The following is a 16,884-nucleotide window of genomic DNA, read 5'->3' on the forward strand; positions in this document are numbered from 1 at the left end:
TTTCTTCTATGGATGGTGGTTCTGGTATTATATCTTAAAAGTTATTGCCACAGTCAGAGTCACTTAGATTTTCTTCTATGTGATCTTCTAGGAATTTTATAGTTTTGTGTTTGATATTTAGACCTATAATCCATTTTTGAGTTAACTTTTGTGAAATGTGGAAGCTTTATCTAGATTATTTTATTTTTGGCAGTGAATGTTCACTTGTTCCTTCACCATTTATTGAAAAGATTGTCCTTTGTTCATTGAATTTCCTTTGATCCCTTTCAAAGATCAGTTGGCTCTATTTTTTTGTGTCCATTTCTGGACTGTCTGTTCTTTTCTCTTGATCTGTGTGTCTTCTTCCACCAGTACCACATTTTCCTATTTCTTTAGTGTCATAGTTATCGTGAAGTCAGGAAGTGTCAGTGTTCCAACTCTTTTCATATCCTTCTATATTGTATTGGCTATTGTGAGTCTTTTGCCTTTTCATATAAATTTTAGGATCAGTGTGTTGATATCCACAAAATAATTGCCTGAGATTTTGATTGTTATTACATCATACTCATATATATCAACTTGGAAAGAACTAATATCTTGACAATATTATGTCTTTATATCCATGTATGTGAATATTTCTATTTATTTAGATCTTTGATTTTCTTCAGCAGACTTTTACAGTTTTCCTCATGTGGATCTTATACAAATTTGTTAAATTTTGTTTATACCTAAGTATTTCATTGCTTTGGTGCTATTGTAAATGTTGTTATGTTTTAAATTTAAATTCCATTTGTTCATTGCTGGTATATAAGAAAGCAATTGACTTTTGAACATAACTTTGTATCTTGAAACTTCTTAGTTATAGGAGTATTTGGGTGATTCTTTGGGATTTTTTTATATAGACATTCAGGCTATCTGAACAAAAGGGCTATATTTCTTCCCTCCCCATCTGTGTACTTTTTATTTTATTTCTTTGCATTATATAGAATTTCCTGCACAATGTTGAATAGGAGTTGAGAGAGTGGATATCTTTGTTCTTAGCAAGAAAGCATTTAGTTTCTCACTGTTGAGTATGATATTTTTTATAGATCTTCTATATTAACTTGAAGAAGTTCCCCCCGTTTCCTAGTTTGCTGCATAGTTTTTGCTATGAATTGGTGTTGGATTTATGTATAATTTATAATAGATATTTTATTTATTACTTTCATTGACTCTTGTCCCTAAACACATTATATAGTGACAACATTGCTAACATTGTTCCTAATTAATACTAACCACCTACATAGATTAAAATACTATGCAGTTATATTTCATCTTTATGCAAATGGTATCAGGAATTAGCAAAGTATGGCCCATTAACCAATCTAAGCTGCTGCCTGTTTTCATGTAGCCTTGATTTCAGAAAGATTTTTAAAGTATTTTTAAATGGTTGATTAATAGCAAAAGAAAAATAATATTTTGTAACATGCAAAAATTATGTGAAATTCAAAATTTCTTGCCCCAAGTGAATCTTATTTAGAGTACAGCCTTGCGTACTCTTTTAAATGTCAGTGTCTGTTTTTGTACTGCGGCTTGCTGCACCAGAGATGTCAGTGGTGTAGTTGTAACATGAGAGTGTTTGTGTACCAGACATACAGTTAAGTAGTAGTTAATCCCATATCTGCAGTTCAGCTTTCCATGGTTTCAGCCACCAGTGGCTAACTGTGGTCCAGAAATATTAAGTGGAGAGTTCTAGAAAAAACAATTCAAAAGTTTTATAAACTCTTTCACTGTTCTGCTCCATCTTATTTGGACATAAATCATTCTTTTGTCCAAAATATCTGCACTGTACCTGCCACCCACAAGCTAGTCACTTGGCCATCTTGGTTACCAGATAAGATGTCCTGGTATCACAGTGCTTGTGTTCCAGTAACCCTTATTTTACTTCATAATGGCCCAAAGCACAAGAGTAGTGATGTTGGCAATTTGGATATGCCAAAGAGAAGCCATAAAGTTCTTCCATTAAGTGAAAAGGTAAAGTTCTTGTCTAAATAAGGAAAGAAAAATACTGTTATGCTGAGGTTGCTAAGATCCACGGTAAGAATGAATCTTCTATTCATGAAACTCTGAAGAAGAAAAAGAAATCATGCTAATTTTTGCCATTGCACCTCAAACTGGAGAGGTTACAGCCACAGTGCACAGTGAGTGCTTAGTTAAGATGGAAATGGCATTAGCGTGCTAGTGGAAGACATGAACAGAAAACGTGTTCTGTTGACATTTTTGATTGACCACGAGGTTTTGCTCCGGAAAGCATTGAGCCTCTATGAAGACTTCAGCAAGGGATCCCCTGAAAGGAATGACACCAAGCCATTGAATACAAGTAAGAGATGGTTACAGAGATATAGGAATTGGTTTGGATTGAAAAATATATAATTCCTAGAGAGGCTATGCCTGCTGATAACAAAGCTGCTGTCTCGTTTCCAGTTGAGTTCAAGTTGAGTAGGGTTCGGTACTATCTGTAGTGTCAGGCATCCACTAGAGGGTCTTGGAATATTTTTCTCTGCGGATAAGGGGGGAACTGCTGTATTGCAACTTTTATTTAGTTTTTATAACTAATGCAGTCATCATTTCAAAGCAAGAAGAGAAAACTGAACTTTGAATATCTCTGTTGTAAGGCGTAGTTATGAAATAAAATGTTAAAATTACTTTATATGATGACACTATACCTGTGCTAAAAGTATACAATATATATTAACATTTCCAAACTCAGCATGTGTCACTGTATATCTAACTCCCAGGAAAGCAATGGCCAGAAAAATTAAATCAAAATATCTAATTACAGCAAATTTTCTTTAGGAAAAAAAAATGAGGCTGCAACCAAAGTTAGTTTCTGAATGACTCATTTGTTAGTCAAGCAAGGAAAGCCTTTTACCATGGTGAGTCAATTGAATAATGTGAGATTGTAACAGCTAAAGAAATGTGTCCAGAGAAAATAAACTTAGGACCATTTGCCTTTTGGGAAGAATTGTTGTTTGAATTGAGGACTGTAAAGCCAGTAGCCATGGCCACCATCATAGCCACCTGGCTTGTGCAGGTTCATATTTGATTCGGATAGATTGTAGAGAAGCAACGGAGCCAAGAACTGGTGGGCCATTACCTTTATTCCTAGCTCGCACTCAGCAGGTAAACACAAACACACTGGTCTCCAAAACCTATTCATTCAACTCTCACAAAGCTACTGACATCCAAGTTTTCCTAGAATCAAAGGCCCCACTAGCCTCACTCAGTTCCCTTTGCATGCCTCCATCTTGGCTGCTGCTTCTCCTGCAACCATGTGACCTCTCTCCCCTGTAACAATGTGGTCTCAAAATGACCTCCTATCTCCTCCTTTTAAAACTTTTAGGCAGGACAATGCCTCCCCCACACACATTAGCATAACCAAGCCCCTTCCCAAGCACGAAGGTAATTAGCTGTATCACCTGGGCAATGGCCATTCGTGTGGGCAGTGCCATTTTTAACAATAAAAGTGAGCAAAACCAGAAAATACAGATTTTACAAACTTATTTGCCCAACAAGGACATTCAGAGCAACATCAGTAGTCAGTTGAAAAACAAGGCCAGTGATTTTTTGAGTGGGTTTTCTTTTCTCTTGAGTCAACAGATGTTACCAATACTGCTCAGGTGTGTACATATTTGAGAAGCAATACTGAGTTTTAAGTGACTGAAGAATTAGCCTCTATGAATAGGTGGTATAGAACAAACAGGTTAGAAATTTTTCAAACAAGTTGAAGAAATACTATTCATTATAACCTGAAGTGGAATTTTCAAAGGTATATTAGAAATAATGACAGAAACGTGTAGAACAGAGAAAGACTTTGTTGGACAAATTCATAAGGCTTGTGAAAATGTAGTTTAAAACCTATGCTTATTCATTTTATTGTTGATCACCAGGTACTTTGTGTAAAATACTTGAATCTACCATGTGTTATCATACTATAAGTGTCAGTGAACTTCATCCACTCTTGTGGACTTAACCATCATTAGTTCTGTGAATTTTTGTCAGAGATACAAACTTAATGTCCTGACTTGTCTTACCACACAGCAGTTTGATGCCTTAGCAGTGATGCTCTTTATTGAATTCTTTTTGAGTTCTGGGACAAAATTAAACTTTTTCTGAATGTCAAGAGAACCACCCTCAATCACTATTACTGAAGACTGAATGGGTTTGAAAATGCACTTTTCCTGCTGAATTGATAATGAATTCAGCCTAAAAGTAGAAGACAATACATTGTTTATATGCAAAACTTACACTTAAGTCATTTTGATGACAACCATTATTTGAATCACAGGTAATGTCAGCCTGGTTTTATATACTTCCTGTGCTGCTCAAAGTAGAAACAAGTGAGATCTTCATCCTCACACAAGAGTGGGGTGGATATATTTTATGAGCTGCAACTACAGTATAGCAGCATTTTTTCTAAATTAAATGCAAGTGCAAAGGAAGTTTCCATATTTTATAATCCACTTAGTTGTGTAACAGAAGAGCTTTTGCCTAACCCTCAGTTGGAAGTGATTGACGTGTAATGTACTAATGTGCTTAAAGGCAGCTATCAAAAGAAGAGTTATAGCCTGACCGGGCGGTGGCGCAATGGATAGAGCGTCCAACTGGGATGTGGAAGGACCCAGGTTTGAGACCCCAAGGTCGCCAGCTTGAGCGCGGGCTCATCTGGTTTGAGCAAAAGCTCACCAGCTTGGACCCAAGGTCGCTGGCTCCAGCAAGGGCTTACTCGGTATGCTGAAGGCCCGCGGTCAAGGCACACAGGAGAAAGCAATCAATGAACAACTAAGGTGTCGCAATGAAAAACTGATGATTGATGCTTCTCATCTCTCTCTGTTCCTGTCTGTCTATCCCTCTCTCTCTCTGTCTCTGTAAAAAAAAAAAAAAAAAAGAAGAGTTATAATAGAGTAGGAAATGCAATTTTAGATTTAGAACTTTCTAATAGAAAATAGAATTTTATAAATACATTTCATGCAGTACATATACTAAGTTAAAATAACATTCTTACAGATCATTATCAGTATTTTGGCAGTACCAATCTATGTGAAAAGACAGTTTAAAAGATACTCATTACAGCCTGACCAGGCAGTGGCACAGTGGATAGAGTGTCAGATTGGGTCGCGGAGGACCCAGGTGTGAAACCCCAAGGTCACCGTCTTGAGCACTGGCTCACCAGTTTGAATGCTGGATTGCTGGCTTTAGCATGGGATCATAGACGTGACCCTATGGTCACTGGCTTGAGCCCAGAGGTAGCTGGCTTGAAGCCCAAGGTTGCTGGCTTGAGCAAGAGGTCACTTACTCTGCTGTATCCCCCCCCCCCCAAGGCACATATGTGAAAGCAGTCAATGAATAACTAAGTTGCTGCAACAAAGAATTGATGCTTCTCATCTCTCTCTTCCTGTCTGTCCCTATTGTCCCTCTCTCTGTCTCTATGTCTCACACACACACACACACTCTCTCTCTCTCTCTCTCTCTCCCCCCCCCTCTGCTCATTACAGATCAACATGAACCAGATGAACATTTGCAATAGATGTTGGTAACAGGAAACACTAACTTGGAACCCTAATAAAGTGAAATGTTGTCACCCTCATAAAAAAGTAAAAAAAATTTTTTTGAACTATGTATGGTGACAGATGTTAACTAGACTTACTGTGGTTATCATTTCACAGTATATACAAATATCGAATCATTACATTGTATACATGAAACTGTTATATTTTATGTCAATTATACTTCATGAAAAAATTAAGAAATAACTTGTATTTTTCTCATTATTAATACTTGTGTTTTTTAAAGTTGTACTTGATTGTTATTTTTATATTTTGAACTTCATCAGTAAAATATTTGTGGGAGATTTTTTCCTTTCTCTTGTTTAAGTTACCTACATAATAACTTCAATTTTGTTTCGGCCCACAGAGCCTGAAAATTACCTAAATGGCCTTGCAAAAAGTTTGCCAGGTTTTTAATTGATGTCAAATTGTGATAGAAAAACAATTTCCCCTTTCCCTTTTTCTTGTGTTCTTTTATAACACAGATATATTTTGGTGTTTAAAACAATTTCTTGTATAAATGTAATTTTTATAGGAGATTGATAGTTGCAATAATTTTGAGTTGAATGACAATTTCACAAACTGAAATATATATTCCTAATTTAATTTTCTTTATGAATTATTTTAGTTCTGGTGTTGTTTGGGAGATGAAACCAAAACAGAGATGGAAGCCTTTTAGTCAAAAGCAGATCATGTTTCTGGAACAATCCTATAAGAAGTATCAAGTATCAAAAGAACGTGGCTGGATTAAACTAGACAATAATTTTGAGGTATATAAAAATTTTTTGTTTTGGGTTTTATATATGTGTTTTGTTGTTGGTGGTGGTAAGTAAAAGTTACTGTCCAAGTAAAAATGTGTGTGTAGAAGCTAATTTATTAGTAAATAAACTCATATATTAGTAGGATTGGCATTAGCATTACTAATATTAGTACATTTTTAATTTATTTTATTTTATTTTTTGTGAGAGGAGGGGAAGCAGAGACAGACTCCCAAATGCACCTTAACTGGGATCCACCTGGCAAGCCCACTAGGGCGCAATGCTTTGCCTGCCCATCTGGGGTCCTTGCTCCATTTCAACAGAGCCATTCCAGCGCCTGAGGCAGAGGCCATGGAGCCATCCTCAGCACCCAGGGCCAACTTGCTCTAATCAAGCCATGGCTTCAGGAGAGGAGGAGAAGAGAGAGAGAGAAGCGAGAGGGGGAGAGATATAGAAGCAGATGGACACTTCACCTGAGTACCCTGACTAGGAATTGATCCTGGGACTTCTACATGCTGGGTCGATCTTCTACCACTGAGCGAACTGGTCAAGGCAATATTTAGTATATTTTTAATCAAAATATATTGTTATTAAGTCATCTAGTATAGCATAGTTTTATAGTTTCTTCTATTTACAAGACAGTCTCATGGAATTTGTTTTGTTTTCAGTAAGATTATGGAGAAATTAAGATTGCTTGAAACATTTTTTTTCATATTTTGAATAATACCAATATATATTGCCTAATAAAGACTGTGCAGAATTACATATTTTAGTGATAGAATCTTCCTCAATTAAATTTATTAAATGTGAATGGTAGCCAGGCATGAGTAGATGTCCACAATTAGTACTCGTAAGTAGACACTTGGAGTGTTAACTCTGAAAGTTACTTTTCCTCCAAGAAAACCCCAAATCTTGACTGCAGTTTCTACCTTGTCCTGGTTCAGTCATACAGTTTTGATTACTCTTTGTCTTTAATATCTGATGGTTGTGTTTGCTTTGGTCACCATATATTCTCCCCACCTCTATACCCTCTCTCGAGAAAAGTCAGCCATGCCACAGTTAGTGTCAGGCATAAATAAGGTATCAGCTATTCATTGTTTAACTTTGTTTAAACAAAGTTTTAAAATTATCTAGGATTATCCATTATATCCAGATATTTTAAAAATATATAAAGCTTGGCTTATTTTAAGTATAGTTTATGTAATGGAAAAGTTCTCTAGTGGTCTTCTTGTTTTCCTTATAACTTTTGTAGAAAAGTGATATTTCTACTTCAAACATCTCAACTGTAGATGACCTTAAGGTAGATATAATATCTTGGTGAGACAGAGATTTAAGATACACTATTTTGCCCTTTCAATTTGTGAGTAAATGAATATTTAAAATGGGCTACAGTGCTGATTCCTGCTCTTCACAAACACACGTGTTTTTTTTTTCCATCCAGGTCAATTTTGACAAAACTCCAATGCAAATGCGCCTTCCTATTCAGTGTCCTATAAAGCGAGACTTTTTATCAGGAATTCAGGTTGAATTTAAGCAGTCTCCTCACCAGAGAAGTTTGAGGGCCAGGTTGTACTGGCTTCAGGTAACATTGTCATCCTCAATTCAGTACATACACAGACAGTTCCTGACTTTAGATGGTTTGAATGACAATTTCTTGACTTTATAAAGCTGTGAAAGCAATCAACATTCAGTAGAAACTGTACTTTGCATTTTGAATTCTATTATTTTCCCACATTAGCGATATGCTGGGCAGAGGCAGCGAGCCACAGCTCCCAATCAGGTGCACAGTCAGGAGGGTAATAACTGTGCTCCACAATGTAGTATTAAATGCGTGTTTGACTTACAATATTTACTTGGATATAATCCTATAAACCCATTGTTAACTGAAGGAGCATCTGTGTCTAATTACTTTGGGAATCTTGGAGATGAAATTTTTTTACAAGGTTATAGCATACATTGTAATTGGTGTCTTTCTTTTTGTATGTTTATTCTCCTCTCATATAGGCTGTGAATTCGGTATACTTACCGTCAAAGTCCAAAGACCTTGTCACTGTTGAGAATATTTAATTTGACCAGTTAGCTTGCAAGAATGTTTCCTTTCACTGCAATTGTTATTTTTAAATACTTTGAATTTGTCATGGGATCCCCCAAATAAGACTTTCGTTGTTGTTGTCATTCTACATGGGAATGAGCAGGGCTTTATTTATTGGAGGTTGTTTTGGATGCTTATTAGCTTGTTCCCTTCTTCTTTCCTTCCCTCTCTTCCTTTTAACTACTAAATATTATTTAGGACATACTTATTCTATTTCCTTCTTTCTAACTATCCTTTGATTTCATATCCAGTCTTCATTTACATTTCACTTAAATTATAGATACTTAAAATCTCACATGATCCGTGGGTAAAAGTATTTTTCTTAATGGTGTACATGTGTGCAATGTTAATGCAATGATGAGGAAAGCTATAGTCTCCTTTATATCAAAAGCTTGCCCTTGCTCAGGTATATAAGAATTTTATTCATTTATTTTATTGACTTTAGTGGGGTGACATTGCTTAATAAAATTATATAGGTTTCAGGGGTACAGTTCTATAATATATGATCTGTATTATTTTGTGTTCACCAACCAGTCAAGTGTCCGTCCATCACCATTTATTCCCCTTGCACCCTTTCCTGCCTCCCACCCCTTTCCCTCTAGTAATCACCACACTGTTTCCTGTCTATGAGGGTTTTTTCCCTTAATTCCTTCACTTTTTTCACCAGCCTTCTTCCCCCTCCCCTGACAGCTATCAGTTTGTTCTCTGTATTTATGAGTCTGTTTCTATTTTGTTTGTTTATTTTGTTCATTAGATCCCACATATAAGTGAAATCATATGGTACTTGTCTTTTTTGACTGGCTTATTTCACTTAGCGTAATATTCTAAAGAGAAACTTATAATAGTACCACACATAAATACAGATGCTCAATTATGATGAAATTAGTGACATTCTATAATGTCTCTGAAACTAAAAGTCTAGATTTAAATCCTGCCGAGTTAACTTTTCTTTTTTCTCTAGGTTGACAATCAGCTACCTGGTACAATGTTCCCTATTGTCTTTCATCCTGTGGCCCCTCCAAAATCTATTGCTTTGGATTCAGGTAAAAATAATTAAAAAATAAGTTAAGACATACTATATTTATAAAAAGTAAATGTTATTTTTACCTAATAAAAGCTTGATTACCTTTTTCTTGTTTACTTTCTTCTTTTTAGAACCCAAACCTTTCATTGATGTGAGTGTCATCACAAGATTTAATGAGTACAGTAAAGTCTTACAATTCAAGTAAGTAAATATTCCTTATTTTTCTAAAGGAATTTAAAATGAGAATCTACTTTGAAAATAAATGTTATTCTCTTGGAAAGTTACTTCTATATAAAAATTATTTTTTCCTAAGCATATCAATCTACTTTTGGTCAAGTAATTTTCTGTGTTGAATCTTATTTTAATAATGGCCTTAATATATTTTAAAGTACAAAATTTCTTCAACTGCTTTCTCCACTTTGTAACTCCAATTAGTATATAAATAGTGAAATATAAATGATATGTGTTTTGAGGGGTATTCTTTAAAGCAATTGTTGTGGACTTTAAAAATTGGATAGTACTTGCTCTATTGTCTAGTTGTAATTGTTTCTTCTGTAACATGATAAATGTGGGATTTTGGTCTTTAAATGCTAAATATTACCTTTAGTGGAATTTTTAATGAAAAAGTCTCATCTAAGTAGACTTTGATCTTTTTAACACAACCCTTTTTAAGAGAGATGAAGGAACAAGATCGTACTATGGCTTTTGCCGAAATCAAAGTTCAAATATTGAAAATTACTGGGTTTGATAGAAACCCTTTTCCATTTTTTTCCCGTAGGTATTTTATGGTCCTCATTCAGGAAATGGCTTTAAAAGTTGATCAAGGGTTTCTGGGAGCTTTAATTTCACTGTTTACCCCAACAACTGACCCTGAGGCTGAAAGAAAACGGGTAACAATTTTTTTATTTATTGGAAAAATTATGAAATTTGAAAATTTAAATCAACCATTCTTTGAAATAACTGCATTAGAAAAAAAATTAAAATATGAATTCTTGATTTGATTTTTTTCAGACGAAGTTAATCCAGCAAGATATTGATGCTTTAAACACAGAATTAATGGAGACTTCAATGACTGATATGTCAGTTCTGAGTTTCTTTGAACATTTCCATATTTCTCCTGTAAAGGTCAGTTGTAATTATTATTTTGAAAATTTGTCAGAATTGCTATAGAACTTTTAAAGGGTCTGTGTATAATTGTGGTTTTTAATTTGTTGCATCACATATTTGGTGAGAATATTGTTTGATAAATTGAAATACGTAATTAAGACAGTTCTTGGTAACATATGTACAATTGTAATTCCCACCGAGAAACCACCAGAGTATGTTCTCTAGTCCTGAATTAATAACCCCTTTATTCAAGGAAGCAGCTGACAAAGGCATTTCTTAATTAAGCAAAGAAATGCTCACCAACATTTAATGTTTTGGTCACACTTTGTAACTACTCCCACTATCTAAACAGAAGGCTATAATGGGTGCCCTCACCAGAATGTGAAAACGCTGAAGTAGGTGTTATACTGTTGATATGGTGTTTTTCACCCTCCCAACATTGGATTGTAACTAAAGGAGTAGAAAATTCGATACTTTTCACTTGGCTGGTTTTGTACTTTATGAACCCATTTCCTTTTCTTCTTTTGTTGTTCTTTTTAGGTTTTACAGGGAAAGGTGACTGCTCAGGAAATTCACAAATGCTATCAACCATAATGCTCTAAACTTGTGTAATGGGCCAGATTTACAATTAAGTAACTCTTTAAAATATTGATGATCCATTACATTCTCAAAAAACTGTTCATAGCACATAATTTTCCAATTGCTTTTACCAATCCATTTAGCTGAGTGAGGTATTTATAAAATGGAATTATTTTAAATTGATGTATTAGTTTGGTGGTGTCAGACATATCCAGTGTTAGGTTTAAAACTGATGTTTGTTTTTTTTAAATTTATTTAATGATTTCAACAAGAGAAGAATGGAGGGGGGTGGAACAGGAACATAGATCTGTTTCTGTATGTGCTCTGACCAGGGATTGAACCAGCATCCTCTGCACTTCGGGATGATGTTCTAATCAACTGAGCTATCCGGCCAGGGCTAAAATTAATATTGTTTTATGTGGTAGTTTATATACAACTTCTTTTTCATTCAGTGAAAATAAATTATGAGATTGAACAATACATTCAACATATATTTTTTTAATATCTAATATCACAGTTGCTAATAGAAGGTATAAAGTGACTTCATGGAGTTTATAACCTAGGGGTATTGAAGGTTAATAATTCATGTTTTTAGGCACACTAGGAATTGTGCCATGAAGTTGAACAATTAAGATCATGAACCATAGTTATTTTGTTACTCTGTAGCCATTCAGCCCTAGAGAAAGGGTAGATCTCTGTTCACCTAAACTTGCCTTTCCTGGATCCCATCACTCTCTTTAACTCTGCAGATAGGCAGAAGTTCACATCAGAGAACATACAACCAGCCTTTCCTGCCTTACCCACGTCCGCTCTGTTGAGCTCTTTGTTGGTTAGGTGAAATACTTAGGGAGGGGCAGAATGAGAGATGGGGCATTTGCTATATTTACACAGGTGGAAATTTCACCTGTAGAATAGACTACACGGGAATATGGAAGTCTCGTGTTCAAGTACTGAGTTGAGGGGTTTGTGGAAGCTGAAAACATTATTAATACTCTTGAAATTTATTTAGCAACTTGCTAATTGTTGCCATAATTGTCACTTATTGTTACTTGTAATTATAACACTTGTTATCATTAGTTGCTGCCATAAGTTATTTACCTTAATTGAATGAAAATAAATAATTATCTATTATTTTGACTGGTGGACTACTTATGTGCCATTGGACATGTCTTTCCTCTTAAAATGATTATGCTAAGTATTTTTGGCCCCTCCATATAAACACAATAGCATTACACACTTTGAATAAGAATATTGCTCTAAATTAGGGACAGAATATTTTGTATTTTATCAAAAAATATGAGAATTAGGTAGGAACGAGCTATTCTGTGATAATTATGTACAGAGTAACAAATAATAGCTTTCTTTAGGACTCTAATGAAAGATACAACATTTGCTTGTATCTGAAAGATCTAGTTGCTGTGTATATAATTTTTTTGGTTTTGTTTTTAGCTTTTATTTATTGAACATTATTTTTCTTTTAGTTGCATTTGAGTCTCTCTTTGGGTTCTGGAACTGAAGAGTCAGACAAAGAAAAACAAGAATTGATTGCAATTCATTCCATCAATCTGCTACTGAAAAGCATAGGTGCTACTCTGACAGACGTGGATGACCTTATTTTCAAGTAAGATTTATATTAAAGTACATTGGCAGGCTTTTGTGCCAAGGTTATTTTTCTGCATATTCATTTTCTCCATTTGTGCTAGAATGTTAGCTTAGAAAAAGGATAATTCTTACTTAAAGAGTTTGGTTCCTTTTTTTTTTTTTTTTTTTTAGAAACATTTTATTTAAAGTCAGGCAATAGAAAGGTGTCACAGAAAAAAAATTACAGAAACTTGCAACAACAGAACATAACCTGGGAAAAGTTATTAGTAAAGGAGAAGAAAGAATAGATTTTCCTGATGTTACCATGTGATTTGTTCCTCCTTAAGCAGAATAATTTATCAATTCAGCAAAATAGACCCATTGCTGGTATTTTTTGAACAGAGAGAAGATTAAAAATTTAATCTAATAAATTGGTATTTACTAAAACCTGCCAAAGAGAAACAATCAGGGTGACATTTCCCCAACATATGACACACAACTCAGGGAACTGAAATAACAACACGAGGAAATTTTTAAAAATCCAACTTCATTCTGACTAGGTTTAACTTGGATTTCAGCCCATAATGGTGCTTGTAGATCTGACAGAAAACAGGCCATCATAAGTCTGGACACAGCTCCCGCCTACACACACACACACACACACACACACACACACACACACACACTGCATCTGGGGACACAAGTGCCACCAGTACCCTTGTCACATGCAGGCATAGAAACCCTAGACCTAAAACAAAGTGACCTGGGCCCTGGCACCATGGCTTGATGCTGAGCCCTTTCTAATCATGGTGGGGAGCAGTGGGTTTAGGGCAAGGAGTGAAGGTATTTTAAAACTTTGGCAAGTTAAGTATACAAACAACTATTTCTTGATTGTCAATTTTATAAGGAAGTAGCATTCTACCTCTTGAAAAGATATTCTCCTATCTTATTTGACTTCCCTCTCAAACATCTAGAGGACAAACTCCTGTAACACAGAGGGACTAAAACCTCACCTGTAATAATGGCTAGGTTATTATTTCTCTATTTAAAAAGCATATACAATGTACAGCCTATCACTGACAACTAACCCTCAGCTATCGCTTGTAATGGAGGCTTGGGAACAGCATGACTAATCTTTTTAAAAAGTTGGGTCTTTATTTATTTAATTCCTTTATAATAAACGATGTATCAGAGCCCTGACAAAATACTGGCTGATACACTCAGTCATCAATTCCAATGGAGACTAGCCAAGAAATCAAGAGAAGGCTGAGACTAGGAAGGGCAGCAATGGAAGAAAGGAAAGCTCAGCAAGAACCAAGATGTGTCATTAGAGACCAAGGCTGAGACCATCCACTCCCTTGTATTCCCAATCATGTACAGATACCAAAGCTGGACAGGGGAGAAGGATGATAGAAAACAATTGATTCATCTGAACCACAGTGTTGGAGAACTGCTTCACAGATATCCGACCCCCAGAAAGATTGGTTCCTTTTTAATGTTTCTCTTCTGGTATTCTTATTTTACTCATAAAGATGAGATAAAGAATCTTTTGTTTTCTTAGTTATGAATATCTTGATAGTACATTAATATAGAATAGAAATTGAATTATTTAGTAGTATTTATTGACCAAGTTTTAAACCAATTATATTTAGAAATATGTAGTTACAGGATGAGATTTCATATAATCATGGGGCAAAGTATAGATACCATTTTTCCCATGTATAAAATGCACCCTTTTTCGAAAAATAGGGATCTAAAAACTGGGTGCCTCTTATACAGCGGTTGTAGACTTTTTACTTGCATTTCCCACTTTTTTGCACAGATGCGAAGTTGTATTAATTTTATGATAAATAAAACTTGAGTTCAATAACTTTATGTAATTTTTTTTTCTCAAATTTTGGGCCCCAAAATTAAGGTAAGTCTTATACCTGGTAGCATCTTATACATGGGGAAATACAGTAATAACTCCTTGCTGCATCTAATATTATAGTATTTAATGTGTGCCAGAGACATATATAATCAATGATTGTTTATTGAATTGAATATTCATAATTACTAGAACAACTTAGTTACCTTGTAGAAAAAAACATAATTTATATCATTTCCACCTCACTTGTACACTATCAAATTTCATAGGACTCAAGGAATTAAATATAAAATTCAAGTTGAAAAGACTAAGAGAAAAATAGAAGTTAATTGCTATCAAATCTCAATAAAGGAAGTCTAACTTTAAAAGCAATTAAAACTGTATAACAAAATCAATGAAAACAATGTAAAAATCCAAAGAATTTGGAAAATATAATGACTAAAAGGAGTAAAATCTTAATACTTAACATTGATGAAAGAAAGCTAAAGATTCCAATGCCATGTTGCCAGAGGACAATAAGAGTTAATTCAAAAAAGGAAAGATACAGTGGCTGATGGAGATTTGATATGTTCCATTTTATTATTTAGCAAAGAATATATTAAAATGTAAAGCAAAGATTTCAAAATATGAATAATCCTTGTACTAGAAGGAGGTGAGTCTGAGAGATGGGTACTCTAAAGAAAAAATCTATGTGTATAAGTTGAAAGGGATATATATCAAGAATCGTAAACATTTTTAGTTTTTTACTCAGTAGTTCTTTTGGGGGAATTCTACCAAAAAAATATATAAATTTAACCCAAAGAGGTATAGTCAAGGTATACATGGCAGCATTAATTATTATGCCAAAATTTGGAAATGTTTGACAATGGAAGAATTGTTTGACACCTTCCACTAAAAGGTTATGTTAGACTTTTGAATAACAAAGAGAAATTTTTATTTAGTGTTGTATAAAAGCACATACGAAATTTAAGCATTTTAAAATTGAACAGAAAAGAAAAGAAAGGATTCAAAGTGATAATCACGAGAAGAAAATACTTAAAAATCTGTGTCGTGGGATTATGGGTGACATTTTATTTTTATTTTTATTTTATTTTTTTACAGGGGCAGGGAGAGTCAGAGAGAGGGATAGATAAGGACAGACAGACAGGAATGGAGAGAGATGAGAAGCATCAATTATCAGTTTTTCTTTGCGACATCTTAGTTGTTCATTGATTGCTTTCTCATATGTGCTTTGACCGTGGGCCTTCAGCAGACCGAGTGACCCCTTGCTTGAGCTAGAGACCTTAGGTCCAAGCTGGTGAGCTTTTTGCTCAAGCCAGATGAGCCTGCGCTTAAGCTGGCGACCTCTGGGTCTTGAACCTGGGTCCTTCCACATCCCAGTCCTTCACTCTATCCACTGCACCACTGCCTGGTCAGGCTGTGAGTAACATTTTAAACCTTTATACTCTTTATGTATTAGTGAAAGACTTGTTTGAAAATGTACTGTTTAAAAAATTTTGTTACTTTAATATTAAGATCTCAAACATAAATTATATGTGACAGATGTACAGATCTAATTGTGAAAGAATTAGCAATGATTAAGTTATTGAAATTTTAATTCTCTTTTTTTCAGAATATAATCTTAATACCTTTAAATCTTTCTTTCTTCTCCCAGACTTGCTTATTATGAAATTCGATATCAGTTTTACAAGAGAGATCAGCTCATGTGGAGTGTTGTTAGACATTACAGTGAACAGGTAATTTCCTATTATAATAACTCAAAAAGAATACACTTCATAAAATATCAACACAAAACATTTGGATGTGATTGTGCTGTGTGTGGTAATGTTTACCTAACTTACCTCAATTTGCAGTCTCAGTACTTAGTAGTTTTCTTAAATGAATAATATCTATTTCTTTTAGTTCTTTCTCCCTTTATATACCTTTAAAATTTTTTCTTCCAGTGCTCTTTTCCCTTGCAGTTATTTATATGCTCCCTTTGGGAAAGAATAGTGATTTAGGAGTCAGTACACTTGCCCTGGCCGGTTGGCTCAGTGGTAGAGCGTCAGCCTGGCATGCGGAAGTCCCGGGTTCGATTCCTGGCCAGGGCACACAGGAGAGGCGCCCATCTGCTTCTCCACCCCTCCCCCTCTCCTTCCTCTCTGTTTTTCTCTTCCTCTCCCGCAGCCGAGGCTCCATTGGAGCAAAAGATGGCCCGGGTGCTGGGGATGGCTCCTTGGCCTCTGCCTCAGGCGCTAGAGTGGCTCTGGTCACGACAGAGCAACGCCCCGGATGGGCAGAGCATCGCCCCCTGGTGGGCGTGCTGGGTGGAT

At 35.1% G+C, this 16,884-nt stretch overlaps 1 protein-coding gene across 4 annotated transcripts in view; it reads left to right on the forward strand.

The window, feature by feature from the left end:
- Positions 1-16,884, forward strand: part of VPS13C (vacuolar protein sorting 13 homolog C) — a 223,006-nt gene that overhangs the window by 179,864 nt on the left and 26,258 nt on the right. For all 4 annotated transcript variants that reach the window (XM_066274748.1, XM_066274749.1, XM_066274750.1 and 1 more), the window contains 8 exons: positions 6,193-6,334; positions 7,764-7,904; positions 9,376-9,457; positions 9,570-9,639; positions 10,217-10,328; positions 10,450-10,563; positions 12,606-12,745; positions 16,227-16,308. In XM_066274748.1, the coding sequence (XP_066130845.1) occupies positions 6,193-6,334; positions 7,764-7,904; positions 9,376-9,457; positions 9,570-9,639; positions 10,217-10,328; positions 10,450-10,563; positions 12,606-12,745; positions 16,227-16,308 (883 nt within the window). The remainder of the gene's footprint in view (positions 1-6,192; positions 6,335-7,763; positions 7,905-9,375; positions 9,458-9,569; positions 9,640-10,216; positions 10,329-10,449; positions 10,564-12,605; positions 12,746-16,226; positions 16,309-16,884) is intronic.

Source organism: Saccopteryx bilineata, chromosome 4, assembly GCF_036850765.1.
Source record: "Saccopteryx bilineata isolate mSacBil1 chromosome 4, mSacBil1_pri_phased_curated, whole genome shotgun sequence".
Taxonomy (NCBI): domain Eukaryota; kingdom Metazoa; phylum Chordata; class Mammalia; order Chiroptera; family Emballonuridae; genus Saccopteryx; species Saccopteryx bilineata.